Raw genomic sequence first — 13,578 nt, 5'->3', positions numbered from 1 at the left:
TTTTAGTAACATTTGCCTTCTTCTTTGCACTGATTTCCAACTAGTCACCAAATCTGGTAACTTTTCTCTTGCAACTTCTCTTCATCCCAGGCCTTACCCCTCCCACTGACCCCAAGCCTAGTTTTGGCCCATCGGTGCCCAAGGCGGACGGACTCTACCTGACTTCTGTCTCCACCCCTCCTCATAGTACTAACCTGCCTTCATAGCACCTTCCCAAGACATCTTAATAAAACCAGCCTCAACTCTCCACTATTGGATAAACAAATTTCACAGTCCTTTGCCTAACATTCAGAGCTCTTTACAATCTAATCTCAAACTACTACTCAAAAACGTTTTAATACTGTCATCAAAATTATATATGCACTTGGTGACAAGCATTAATCCTCTTTCCCACTCTTTCCCACCCAGAGTCAACAAATTCTTAACTCGATTTCTAACGGTAACCCCTATTACTCTAAGAATATGCCTCTACACTAATTTTGGACCTATTAATTTTGGATATACCTAGTGACTTCTTAATGAACATTTAGCTCATTTACCTCTTCCCTTCCAATATACATCAGATATTTTTTAGTTCCTCTGTTGGTCATCATTACAACTTTAAGCAACAAACCCATACCTTTATTTCCTGTTCCATCAACTATAACCATTACCTTCTGACTTTGGGTCCCAAGCCCTCCCTTCAGCTCTTCTCTCGACCCATATTTTCAGACTTCCGATAAACACTGCCTTCGGTCGAACTGTGCCCTAGGCCATCTTTGGGCCACACGGTGCTCTTTCCCATATTGTTATATTCACTTCTCTCAATCCCATTCCTCCAGGATCCAGCTAACGGCTAGACTCCTCTGCCAAGGGGGAGCTTCACTGCCTCTCAGTACATAGTGAAAACTCCCTGCTCTGAATCCCTGGGGCAGTTATTAGTTGTTCCATCAACACAACTACCAATTATTATATATGCTATGCTATTCTGTTTGCATTTGTATTTAACTTTTCGTGTGTGTAAGGCATGTTTTCCAAACAAGACTCTGAGGTCTCCATCTTAGCATTTCAGAGACTCTAGAAACATGCTTACTGACTAATACTAATACGAAAGCCTCTTATAAACCTCAAAAAGCTGAGATTCAAATACTGTCTTAGTTCCCCGGTCTAGAAGATCAAATTACTTCACGACGGTCACAAAGGCCTGGACTACACAACCCAATACAACATCCAAAGGAAGCATACTTCTAAGTAAACACATGAATTTCACTCGGGAAGACACTCAAAATTCTTAATCTGCAGAACATCCGAAGTCAAGTACAGGGTCACTCAGCCTACCAAAAGAGGGGAAAAAATCATAGCTATTTAAAAAGACATGTCACGAGCTCCTTTGTCTTAAGTAGCTGGGATTCCTTGATGAAGTTAAGAGCAACTTTAATATTTCTTCCCCGAGGAGAAGCCCGGGGAAGCCGAGCTGCAGGGTACTCCAGCGAGGGACAAGCCCGAGGCAGGACTGGGTTAAGAGCTCGCGACTCCTCCCCGCTCGGGGCCGTCTGCGAAGGAGTGGGAGGAGCAGGGAAGTCTCTAGGATGTTAATCTTTCCCCATCCAGTGGCCACGCGGGAACCGGGGCGGGGGGCGTCTAGGAAGGGACGAGGTGCTCGGGGCTCCAGTGAAGCCTGGGGTGGAGGGCTGCGTCCACCGGGGAGCCGAGGACGCTCATCGCCAGGACTGCGCAGGGGCCACCTAGCCGGGCGCCGGGTTGGGCGCCGGCCCGATTTCCAGGGCGAGCGGAGTTACCGAGCGGGCAGCTCCGGACACAGCCAGGTCCCTGGAGTTACCCTAGGGAGAGGGGTGAGAAAGGTGGCGAAGGCCGAGGCTTCTGCGAGGGGCCACGGCGGCTGCGGAGTAGTTACCCGGGTGCCATTTCAGGGCCAGCTTCCGATAGGCCTTCTTGAGCTCCTCCTCGCTGGCGTCGCGCCGCACCCCCAGCGCCTCGTAGTGACACTTCATCGCCCGGCCGGGCGGGGGGCTCAGGCCGGGGCCCGGGGCGGGGCCGGTGCCCGGGCCCGGGCCGAAGTGGTGGTGGTGGCGCCGGTGGTTCTCGCCTGTGGCAGGAGCCCGGCGCCCGCACCGGGCCAGCCAGCGAGCGCGGCGGCAGCGACGGCGGCACGGGGCGACGGCGGCGCGCGGCGGCGAAAGGCGGCGCCGGCTGCGGCACGCGGGAGCGCGGAGGGGGTGTTGCCGGAGGCCGCGGCTCCGCATGGGCTGGGGGAGCACCCTGTTCCGGAAATAGCCGCGCAGGAGGGAGGCGGGGCCTTAGGAGAACGGAGGCGGGGCCACGGGAAGCGGGGCCACGGTGGGTGTCATTGTGAGGGACACAGAGGGCAGTCAGAGTGACACCAACTTGACAGCCGACCTGAGAGCTGAGATAGGAGTCTCATGGGATGAGATTCTGGAAAACATCTTGTGGTTCTTTAATGTGAGCCCCGCTTTTACAGATGAGGACACTCAGGCAAGTGGTTTGCTCAAGCCTCCCCAATCAGTGGCAGGATTCGGTTGGATCGAATCCAGGTTTTTTAACTCTTTTCAGTTATCTTCGGTTACCACTTAATGAGATCTCTAATATTGCTTGTCCTGACCAATGTGCATGAGAAATAAGAGTAAATGACTTAAACTGAAACAATTTAAGAGCGAAGCATCAACACGTTTTGAAGTAACATAGTACTAAATGTTTCACCACCAATGTGAACGAAATTGTGCTGATCCACCCATCCATCACTCTTTAATCCTAACCTTCTGGCCTCTAAACCTATATTTCCAAGATTGGTTTACTTTAAGAATGAAGTTAAGGGAATTCCCTGACAGTCCAGTGGTTAGGACATGGCGCTTTCACTGCCAAGGGCCCGGGTTCCATCCTGGTCAGGGGAACTAAGATCCCACAAGACCAGCGGGCCGCCCCAAAAAAAAAAAAAAAAAAAAAAAAATGCAGTTAAGAGATAGTATTTAACCAATAGGTTTTGGTTGATCTAATTAATACACTGTATTATGGGATGTAAGATCTGAACAACTGTTCCAAGCAATTTGGTAAGGTGTCAAAATAGTATCCTAATTGTCGTTAAGATGCCTCAGTATAGGGCTTCCCTGGTGGCACAGTGGTTAAGAGTCCTCCTGCCAATGCAGGGGACATGGGTTCGAGCCCTGATCCGGGAAGATCCCACATGCCACGAAGCAACTAAGCCCGTGCGCCACAACTACTGAGCCTGCGCTCCAGAGCCCGTGCTCCACAACGAGAAGCCACCGCAATGAGAAGCCCACGCACCACAACAAAGAGTAGCCCCCGCTCACTGGAACTAGAGAAAGCCAGCACGCAGCAACAAAGACCCAACACAGCCAAAAATAAATAAAAATTTTTAAAAAAATGCCTCAGTACACCAGAGTATTTCACTATAATGTGGAATGTTTACATATATGTTAGATGTAGGCTGTCTTTGTCAACCATGTACAGTTAGAGAGAAGGGCTGGCTCTGTTGCTAACAAATATCTATTGTACAGGGTTGGGTATCCAAAGTTTAGGAAGCCGTCCCTTTCTTCCCTAATACCCTACCCCCTGCACAATCAAAACCAACCAACTCTAAACCTCAAGTTTCTAGGCACAACACTGTCCAACCAACTCACTACTCAAAATTCATACTTGCCTCTTTTCCAAAGAAGGAAGATACTATATGGTCTTGGATTGTGAATTGGTAATAGGTAGGGATTGAGAAGTTTGAGTTCAATGAAAAACAGGACCTTTCCCCATCTGAGAATGGAATTAAGGGAGGGGGGGTTGGACAAAAAGTGAAAAAACAAAGTACTTTTTTCTTCCTCCAACTCCATCTGGTTTTGCTACCTCTTTTTTCCCTCCTGAGGGAAAAAGGGATCTATTTTTACTTATAACATTGTATCAAAATTTGAAGACAATTACACTGCATATAAATTTCAGTCTAAAGAAAGATCTTCACTAAACAAACTGACTTCTAAATGAACATGGACTTGGGAGATGAGGAATTCTCATTCAAATGAGTTATCCATATAAATGATTATGAAAGGGAAATATACAGCTAATTTTCATCCTATATTCTATCGCTTAAATAATGGCCTTTTTTCCCCTGCACTTAACCAGATTTGCCTTTCATTAGCCACATACAAGTATTGAATATTTCAAGTGACCCTCTGACTTGAATTACTTAAATTTCAAGGTTAAGTAGCTTAACTTAGACTATTGCAAGATAAAGTAGCCTAATTATACACTCAAGGCCTTTCTTAGCAGAAAATTAGGAAAAAGTGAAATGGAAAAACTGACCATTCTGCCTACAGACAGATCTAAAATAAAGACAAAATTAAAACCCAAGTGACAAACTAAGAAAGATGCCTAGAAAAACCTCACTATATAAAAGAGCCCTTACAAATTCATGTTAACTACCACACAAAAGAAAACCCAGTATGTAGCCAAAAAACAGTATTCATTTTTTTACCTATCAAATTGACAAAGATTATCTCAGCAAGGGTGTAAGGAAATGAACACTAACCTCTGGTGAGGTACAATATTTAGGGGAACAAGTTCATAATTTTTGACCAGAGTTCTACTTATAGGAAACCACAAATATTGTACAAAATATCTATAGAAAGTTTGCTGCAAGCACCTATACCAGAAAAAGATAAAACTGAAATACTCCTATATCCAACAAGGGACTGCTTAGATAGCTGTGACAGAGTGGAATAGTATGGAATTACTAATCACGTTGCAGAAAAAGACAGGAGAAAATGATTAGCATGAAATTAGTGGGTGACAAAACACCACATGCATGACCCCTATCCCTGGCCACTTGCACCCAGAATCTTGTCTTTCCATTACTGATCGACTTCCAGGGTGGTAAGCCCAGTGCCCTCTTTACTTCAAGTAAAGTTCTTTCGTAACAGGAGAAATTCAAATCTTCTGGTGCCCTCTTAACAACTGTCCTGTCTTTCTTCCTTTTACTGTTAATTTGATAAGTAATTTACAGGCACTGCTTCTAAATTAAATTTGTAATCTACAAAAAGCTTTCAACACATATATTAACTCATTTGATTTGCAAAACCTAAGTATTTTTAGCATACATTTTCAAGGTAAGAAAACAAGATGAGAGGTTGGCTTTTCTGGGGCCTCACTGATTTGTGACTCAGGGACTCAAACCTCAGTAAGATGCTTTCCCTTCTAGCAGTCTACCCCAACTTTACCATCTGAAACTATGCTCTCAAAGTGCCTAATGCTGCTTTACATGTAATAATGATCCAATAAATCTGAATTTCAGCTTTGCTAAACTCAAAATTTTAATCCAAGAGAGCAGGCCTAAACCTTAAGTGTGCTAAGTTTTTAATAATACAAACAAGCTTTGAAAAGAAAAACAGAAATTAAGTGCTGAGTTCTGGTGATATTTTATTTAGAAATACATAGGACCCCCCCCCAAAGCCACAAAATCTTAATTTTTCTCTTTTAAATGTCACACTAGTTAGATATAAGGTCGTCCCGAATAATAAATGTATTTACACATTGAACATAAAATAAATATAAAACTGAGAACAAATTAGTTATCCATTGATTCATTTTGCATTCCCACAGTTCATCTTCTGTTTCATTTTCCTTTGCCTTTTATAAATCCTTTTCTTTCTTGCTTTCAAATCTACTTTTGGCTCTGGTTTTACCCACTGTATTTCTATCGGCTTTTCCTCAGCTGGTGTAACAAAAACATCTGCAGTGGGATCATGGGGAAGAATAGTCTTTGGTTGTTTCTTTCTCAGCTTCTGCACGTCTTTCACTTGCTGTTTCTCTCTGTATTTTGCAGCTGTGATGGATCTTATGACACGCCGATGCTAGAAACAAAAAAATATTAAAGGTACTTTTGAAATAAAAATAAACATTTTATATATGGCAAGGACATTCACTTATGAACCCTACTTCCCCCTGCGTCATCAAAAAAAAAGCAATTTGTAAGACTGTATGCAGCAAAAACCAAATTCAGTTTCACAGTTAACAGAACAGTTACTTGACAGAATTATTTTGGCCCAAGAGTTCTGGGACATCGAGGACCACTGAACAAAAACAGCTTACCATGTTTGGTGACTGGTAGTGAGGATTTTCATACAAAGTTGGTCCTCCAAAACTTCCCTGGAAAATCTTTATGAGATTTAAGACAAAACGGGGTCCTATTTCTACAAGAGCAGCATCTTCTTCTATGATCTTTAATAAAAAGGAAACATTTCATTTTGGTTTGGATATACTACTCCTAAAATGTATAGAGGATATATCCTCATTACAAATGTGCCTAAAATAACTGACAACCAATGAAGTTAAGGTGGAAGTGAAACTTGGCAAGTGTCAAATCATCAATACTTTCTGAAATACATTACTGGTTACAGGTAGTTGTCATAGGAAAATATAAATGCTTTTTCAGTGTGTATTTAAAATTGAGTCACTTCAATTTGGTCTGTATCTTTCTTCTCACAATGCGTGTCTTCTTGAAAAATTGTGGTTAAATGAATATTTAAAACTGCAACCATGATAACAAAACGTATTAAAGCACCCTATGGGGCACTCTTTCAAAATTTAAATCAACCCCTAAATTGTTTTTATAAATTTAATTCAAATTAGATTAAAAGGTAGATAAAAAGACATTGGCAAAATTTATTTTTGAATGGTTACTGACTGTGGAATTAAGAGGCAACTTCTGAACTACAAATATTACTATAGTTGGTTAAGGTATGCCTGCCCTCAGGGGTTAAGAAGGGGATATGTTTAACTCACATTGCAAAGTAACCAATATAACAACAACATGCAGAAAAGAGCCCAGTTTACTTCATAAGCTGTCTGAAATTTTGCCTTGCTGCTCTCTTCTACCTCTCCACAGATTTCCAGAATCACCTCTCCTCCTGGATGAATCACTGTATGACTCATCTAATAGTTCTCATTGAATGCTTTCTACAGGGGTTATGTTTTTCAAAGTCTTAAACCTCACCTCACCCCTGGTAGATTCTAACCTCTTGGGAGAGAAACTTATATTTTACTCAATATATAGTAGCTTGTTAGAAAATCCATACACCATATTAGCTGACAGCCATGAACCTAAGTTATGAGATAAAGGTTATTTACTGCAAGTCTGTGGGGAAAAGAAAGCGATGTAAAAGAAAAGAAAAGAATTTATCATTTGCATTTTCCATATCTATAAAAACAATATATCCTAATTTATTTCAAAGTATAATTAAAAGTTAATTAAAGCTAACCTGAAAGTTCCGAAACCATATCCTATTATCCAAAATAGTGAACGTAAACACATGGTCCACAAATGGTTGACTTTTGGGATGATACCGTGGTGTACTAAAGATCTAGTGGGAAAAAGGACACATTAGTTCTGTATTCTATGACATACCATGTGTGCTTTAGATAGCTAAGTTAAAAGGAAGACACTCATTTATAATACTTTACTAAAAATAGTTTCTAGTAAAGATATTTACCTGAATTAAGAGTTCTTTTAACAAAGCAAAATGTGGTAATTCATCAAAAGCCTATAAAAATAGAGTGAACATATTACTTGACAACATTAGTTTTGTTTATAATTGTTTGTGTTTTTATATTAACTAAATTGAATTATACAACTATATCCACCAAAAACCAACCATGCAAAGTAAGAAAATTAGACCTCATACACTAAATGAGAAACTTACAGGATCAAAAGACAAGAGGGGCCGAGAACCTTTCAAACAGTTTCCAGTCATCTTTAGCTCAGCTAGGGTATGAACTAAAAAAATTATAACAGCAACAAAAATAGTTATAACTTTGGCATGATTATCCAAAAGATTATTTTCAATTTTCTCACAAAAACTTTTAAATGGAGTCAACTTACTATTTTGAACAAGGAATTTAGCAGATGGTCCATGAGGTGAATTTGAAAGCCTAAAAAATATAAAAGCTTTTTCAACTAATTAAAATTTAGAACATAGTAAAAGCTTACTACCAATTCAGTTTAAAAGACACCATAATGTGCTAATAATATTCACATATTCTCTAATCTTATTTAATACATTCTCTTACCACATATAGAGATCTTGTTTTTTCTTAGCTTCAAAATAGATACATTTATTGCAGTTTTTTATTTCACAAACCTAAATGGAGCAAAGTATAGAAAAATGAAGTGGATAATAAAAATAAGATTTAAAGCAATTCAATGCAATGAATATTTAGATGCCTCCAAAAATACTTAAGCAGGTTAATAGGCTACAAAGGTCTAAATCAAGGTAAATTTATTCATGGAAACGTTTAAAGTTCCTCTTAGGTGTTCTGTCCAAGGTAAACTGTGCTCTGCCCACCTCTTTGGTGGAAGCAGCTACTCTTTCTGGCCTAGCATTTTTACTGGCCTCCCTTGGGGAACCTCTTCTTCTGACCATGGTCCTGTGTACAAACTACGAAGATTTAAAACAAATGCCCCAGGGATAAAGCACATTACAATTAGCCTCACCAACTGTAGAAAAATACAGTACTTACAGAACCAAAAACATCCTTTATAATGGTTACTCTGATTTTTAACTCTTTAGCTTTTCGATTTTAAGCTCAAGAAATTTGTTTTTTCTTCCTCATCTGTACTACCATTTCTGTGATTTGGTTCTGTAAAATCACTAAGGAGTTGGTGAAAGGCATGTATACAAAACCTATTTCAAGTTGAATTAAACTTCAACATCTTAAAGATTTACAAAGTCACAATTGAGAAATATACAAAAGCAATAAAAGGAATGAAGTCCTATATTATTTTAGTGTTCATAAACTAATACATATACACTACCTGAGGCTTAAAGAATTCTCCAGTCCAATGCTTTTGTTCCTTACTGATCTTACAATAAACACAACTACACACTAAGTTGTGAGCTTTAGTTGCTGGCAACCCACATCCTGTTTATTTCTCCTATCTTCACTTGAAATTATACTACTTGTTTAGGGCCTGTCTCCCCCATTAGAATGTAAGCTCCATGATGACAGGGACGTTTTTTTAAACACTGTTTCTATAGAATAATGCCATGATAGAGCAGCACTTCAAAAATTTGTGCTAAATGAATAACAGAGGCCTTTCTAGTAGCTAAAGAGAATTATCTTAAAACAATTCTTCTAAGTTTTAAAAGAAAATCTGCTCTGAAAACGCAAGTTTAGTCTTCAACAATACTTTGAAAATTTAACATATTACTAGTTTGTAATATCTTAAGAGCAAATATCACATGCACCGCTTTTAAAACTGGCAAAATACTTTTCAATGAGTTTTTTAAAACATTTAATGGGCTTTTTATTTTATTTACGTTGATAATTTTTATGAGTACCTACTATGAATTTAGCACTGTACTAGACATAATGAGAAAAAAAAAGAATGAGATAATCCTTGTCCTCAAGAAATTTCAGTATGCTTGTTGAGAGAAGACAAATATAAGAATGATCAAGAAATAATATATACTGAAGCACTAAACTTTGTGAAATAGACAATGAGCACTATAAAAATTTAAAAGGCAGATAATTAAAAAATTAAAAAATTTAAAAGGCAGATAATTAAAATTTGCATATCTTATACAAAACAACTTAAAAGTCACTGAATAACTGACTTATTTTTTAAATGAACTATTTCTAGTGTTCCAAATATTGTGTTCCTAAATACAATGTTGCTAGAATATTTTACTTTAATTAATTTCTAAAATTACCTCGTTAATCACAAATAACTTATCTTTACGATCCATTTTAGTATCTATAAAAAGAAAAAAAGGTAAGTAAACAAAAAATTTCGAAGCTACTTCAATCAAATCACACATACTTTCTAGGAAATTAAATATTAAGTATTTTTATAATCTTCAGTTTAAATGAGATTTTATTAATCTTCAAAATGATTAGACCTGAAAACACATGACCTCTTTAAAAATCTTGTTCTTTTGAAATGTAAAAATGAGTGATTAAACATAGTCCTCAAGAATTATAAAGCTCTAAGCAGTGTCTCTTACTTGTGTACAGACATACCTCAGAGATGCTGCCGGTTCGGTTCCAGACTACCGTAACAAAGCGAATATCGCAACAAAGCGAGTCACACAAATTTTTTTGGTTTCCCAGTGCATACAAATGTTACGTTTATACTATACTGTAGTCTGTTAAGTGTACAGTAGCATTATGTCTAAAAAAACAACGTACGTACCTTAATTTAAAAATATTTTAGTGCTAAAAAATGCTAACAATGAAAGAGTTTGAAATATTGCAAGAATTACCAAAATGTGACACAGACACAAAGTGAGCAAATAAATGCCACTGAAAAAATGGCACCAAGAAACTCGTTTGACGCAGGGTTGCCACAAACATTCAAATGGGGGAAAAATGCAATAAAGCGAAGCGCAATAAAAAGAGGTATGCCTGAATTCTATGAATCCCTTTCAAAAATGGGAAAATTCTCACAAACCACATTTAGAGCTCATAAATTAAAATTCTCTCATTATTTTCAGAGACCTGAAGATGTAACAGCAGACCTCAGTTTGAGAAACACTGGTCTAAAGAACTAAGTTATTACCTAGAATTAAAACCAAAAGCACCTCCCAACACAGGCACAAAAACACCTGCATGAGGGCGCTGTCACAGTTATAAACCCCAAACTAGATGTTCTTCACTTGCCTGTAAGATACCCCATTACTAAAAAGAAAAGCTTGGCACTTAGGAGTAGACTGAGTCCCAACTTGAAGGTGCTTGAAATCCTACTCCTAACCCATTAAGTTTTTTAATAAAAAGCTTTTTTAAATGCAGAAAGCAATACATGGCAGTCCCGAATCATTTAGAAGGACAAACCAGCTCATGACCTCTGAGAACATTACATTGAAGGCATTCCTGGACCTTTAAGAAATGTTTTGCTAGTTGGGATATCTGTTTAAGAAAGTGAAGAGAATGCTTAATGAATTTTGCAAAGAATTTCTAACAAAATATTAATTGGAAAAATCTTGGCACTGAACAGATACACTTCTGAGAAGTCATGGTTCTTTACCTGACATGCTGAACGAACAAAGTGTGACTCGAAGTGAAAACATATAAACAGGCAAGTTTACAAAATACAAAATTTTAAAGTATATGATGTAAAGGTACCTGCTTTAGAATGAGGCATCAACATTCTCAAGTCTTGCATTAAATGTCTTGTTCTGAAATTTATTCCTCTAGAAGAAAAGATGAGAATCCGTTCCTTATTTTTCCACTTGCCCTAAAGAAAAAAAAGTGAGATGAATTTTAACATTTCATAGTGAATCTATCTTGTTTGTTTGTTTACAGATAAAGCTTCCAAGTAGCAAGCCAAACAATCCTGACCTTAACCTTTAATTCAATATCTCTGTAGCACTCACTGACCCCAGCTGCTACCCAGAAATCTCCTTGGCTTCCCTTCTTTTTGTTTTTTTTCTTCAATCTCTCCAATTCCTCCTCCTGACTCGAAAGATTCTTTCTTAGCCCTCTTTTTTATTTCTGATCTCTCCAGGACAGAGTTCTCATAATCATTCTCACAGCTTTGATTGTCAACTAACTCTACAGAAAGGTAAGGAACTCTTTCTAGCCCTAATAATCCAAGTATCTGGCTTACCTCAAATTCAACTCTAGAATACCAACCCTTAAAATCCGGTAAATTTCCTTGCTATTTATTTTTCTGATGATGTCACCATCATTTCAGTCCCCCACGCTTTGACTCTTCTGTTTGCCCTTGTTCTCTCATATCATAAGCACTAGTAAATTCTATCAATCTCTCTTTGCAGCAACTTAGTCCTCTCCTAGTGATACTGCCTTCAAGCTTCAGATTTTTAATCTCATATCAATTGCAAATCTTCTAAATGCTGGTCTTTCCAGCCAGAAGCTCCTCCAACAGACAAGGCAGACTACCACCTACATGCTCTAATCACATCTTTACCTTCCAGGGTTTTCTAAACAAAGTCCAAAATGACACAGCTTTAACACTGGATTCTAAAATACATCTATATTTCTACCTCACTATTGCCCCAAATAAACCCTACACTTTAGCCAATTTGGCTATACTTTTTAAACTGTCAGCATTTCGTCCACTTCAACATCTTTGATTAGTTTTTTTGTCTCTCTCGCTCTCTCCCTCTTATATTGTTACCTCTCATTTTTGAATATCAGAATTTTGCCCTTACCTTGGGATCCAGCTCAAAGGCTAAATCCTTCATGATCTCTTACCTGGTTAACCTAAAGTAATCTTTATCTCTTGCACTTCAGTAATATTTTTTATATTGTGACTCAGATCATAGCTACTATCATATTTCTTTCTAGCTCTTAAAGGGAAGAGTGAGAACACTAACATTTACAGAAAATCTACAAGAAGTCCAGCTTATTTTTCACAAAAAGTAAATCATATCTTCTTGCTCTTAATTTGCAGGTGAGCAAAGAGTTCAAAACGTCCCTGATAATTAATATCAGGGCTAGAATTCAAGCTCATCTTTCATTACTAAAAGCTAACTCCTTTCCCAGTGCTTGCCACTCCACCACAAAGGGTCATTTATCTATCACTCACTACGTGGTAGACAGAGGTCTATGCTAAGTTTGGGAGCGGGAGGAGACAGAAATTAAGAAATCAAACACAATTCTTGTCTCCACAGTATCTGATCTAGCTTACAGAGCTCTCAGTTGAATGAAAGTTAAGTCCAACAACTTGTGTTCACCTCCTTTTGAATAAAAACCATCAACTCATATGAGTTCTTAGTCTTCTTCTAAACTCCAACATGTTAGGAGGAAGTGGTCATGTTCTGGTTTTGCAATCCCAAAGCAGGGGAAACCTAACTTCTTACGTGCCTGGCACGTTAAAACTTTGTCGAATATACGTAAAGGTCATACTATCTACTCCAGTTTTCGTTACCCCTTGAGAGTTAAAGATCAAACAAGTCAAAATCATAGTCCCAAAGCAGAGCAACTTTTAAACGACCGCATAACAAGCTTCAGGATCCCTAACTGACCGCAGCTCATTATGGCAGAATGTGGAATTCTGGAAGGGATTCACTGGAATTCATCACTGGAAGGGATATACTCGAGAGCGAGAAACAACTTTAGGGAAAAAGTACTATCCTCCAACGACAACAAAAAATGGAGTAACTGGAAGACCAAACACTGTAACTGAGCCCCCGTTAAGTCGCTTCCTGTGAGCCGGGTAAGAGCTCAGAAGTCCGCCCTGTTGCTCAGCCCGCAGCCTCCAAGACTGCGGCCACGTGCACGAGGGTTAAATGTAAACGCGGTAGCGGATCCCGCCGGGAGACATGGGACCGACCTCCCGAAACACCCCTGCAACTCGGAAGAGCCATCATGTGGTAAGCAGCCCCAACGAAGGCGCGTGAAGCCACGGCCGCAGAGCCTCCTCTACCTTGCAAACCGGGCCTGGGATACGATCTCTCTCTTCCTCCTCCGCCTCCTCTGCTACGTCGCTCGGCTTAGCAGGCGGCTTAGCATCTTTTTCGTTTCTTTTTAGCTTTTTCGCCTGAAACGCCGGGCCTCCACGCCGTTTCCTCTTCGTCACCGCCATCTTGCTCCCCGCCT

At 39.2% G+C, this 13,578-nt stretch overlaps 2 protein-coding genes across 7 annotated transcripts in view; both read right to left on the bottom strand.

The window, feature by feature from the left end:
• DNAJC21 (DnaJ heat shock protein family (Hsp40) member C21) overlaps positions 1–2,241 on the bottom strand; it is a 32,032-nt gene extending 29,791 nt beyond the window's left edge. For 3 of the 6 annotated variants that reach the window (XR_014241848.1, XR_014241849.1, XM_082382336.1), the window contains exon 1: positions 1,895–2,237. Coding sequence is in view for 2 of the 6 variants with exons in the window: in XM_082382336.1 (XP_082238462.1) it covers positions 1,895–1,991 (97 nt within the window). In the remaining 4 variants the exon portion in view is untranslated. Of the gene's footprint in view, positions 1–1,778; positions 1,796–1,894 lie in introns of those variants that run through there. The other 3 variants (XR_014241847.1, XR_014241850.1, XM_082382337.1) reach the window with 3 other exon arrangements.
• Positions 2,242–5,419: 3,178 nt separating this feature from the next.
• On the bottom strand, positions 5,420–13,564 carry BRIX1 (biogenesis of ribosomes BRX1; the record flags this gene model as incomplete). Its single annotated transcript, XM_082382454.1, has 10 exons — positions 5,420–5,870; positions 6,109–6,237; positions 7,278–7,379; positions 7,509–7,559; positions 7,719–7,792; positions 7,898–7,947; positions 8,086–8,156; positions 9,729–9,772; positions 11,140–11,251; positions 13,406–13,564. 10 exons carry the CDS (start codon positions 13,562–13,564, stop codon positions 5,601–5,603), a joined length of 1,062 nt encoding a protein of 353 aa, XP_082238580.1. The 3' UTR covers positions 5,420–5,600.
• Between the last annotated feature and the right edge of the window lie 14 nt (positions 13,565–13,578).

This window comes from Balaenoptera borealis (genome assembly GCF_965194805.1).
Source record: "Balaenoptera borealis genome assembly, chromosome: 2".
Lineage (NCBI taxonomy): Eukaryota > Metazoa > Chordata > Mammalia > Artiodactyla > Balaenopteridae > Balaenoptera > Balaenoptera borealis.
Note: the sequence above shows the minus strand (reverse complement) of the source record. Positions and strands in the feature narration are given on the sequence as shown.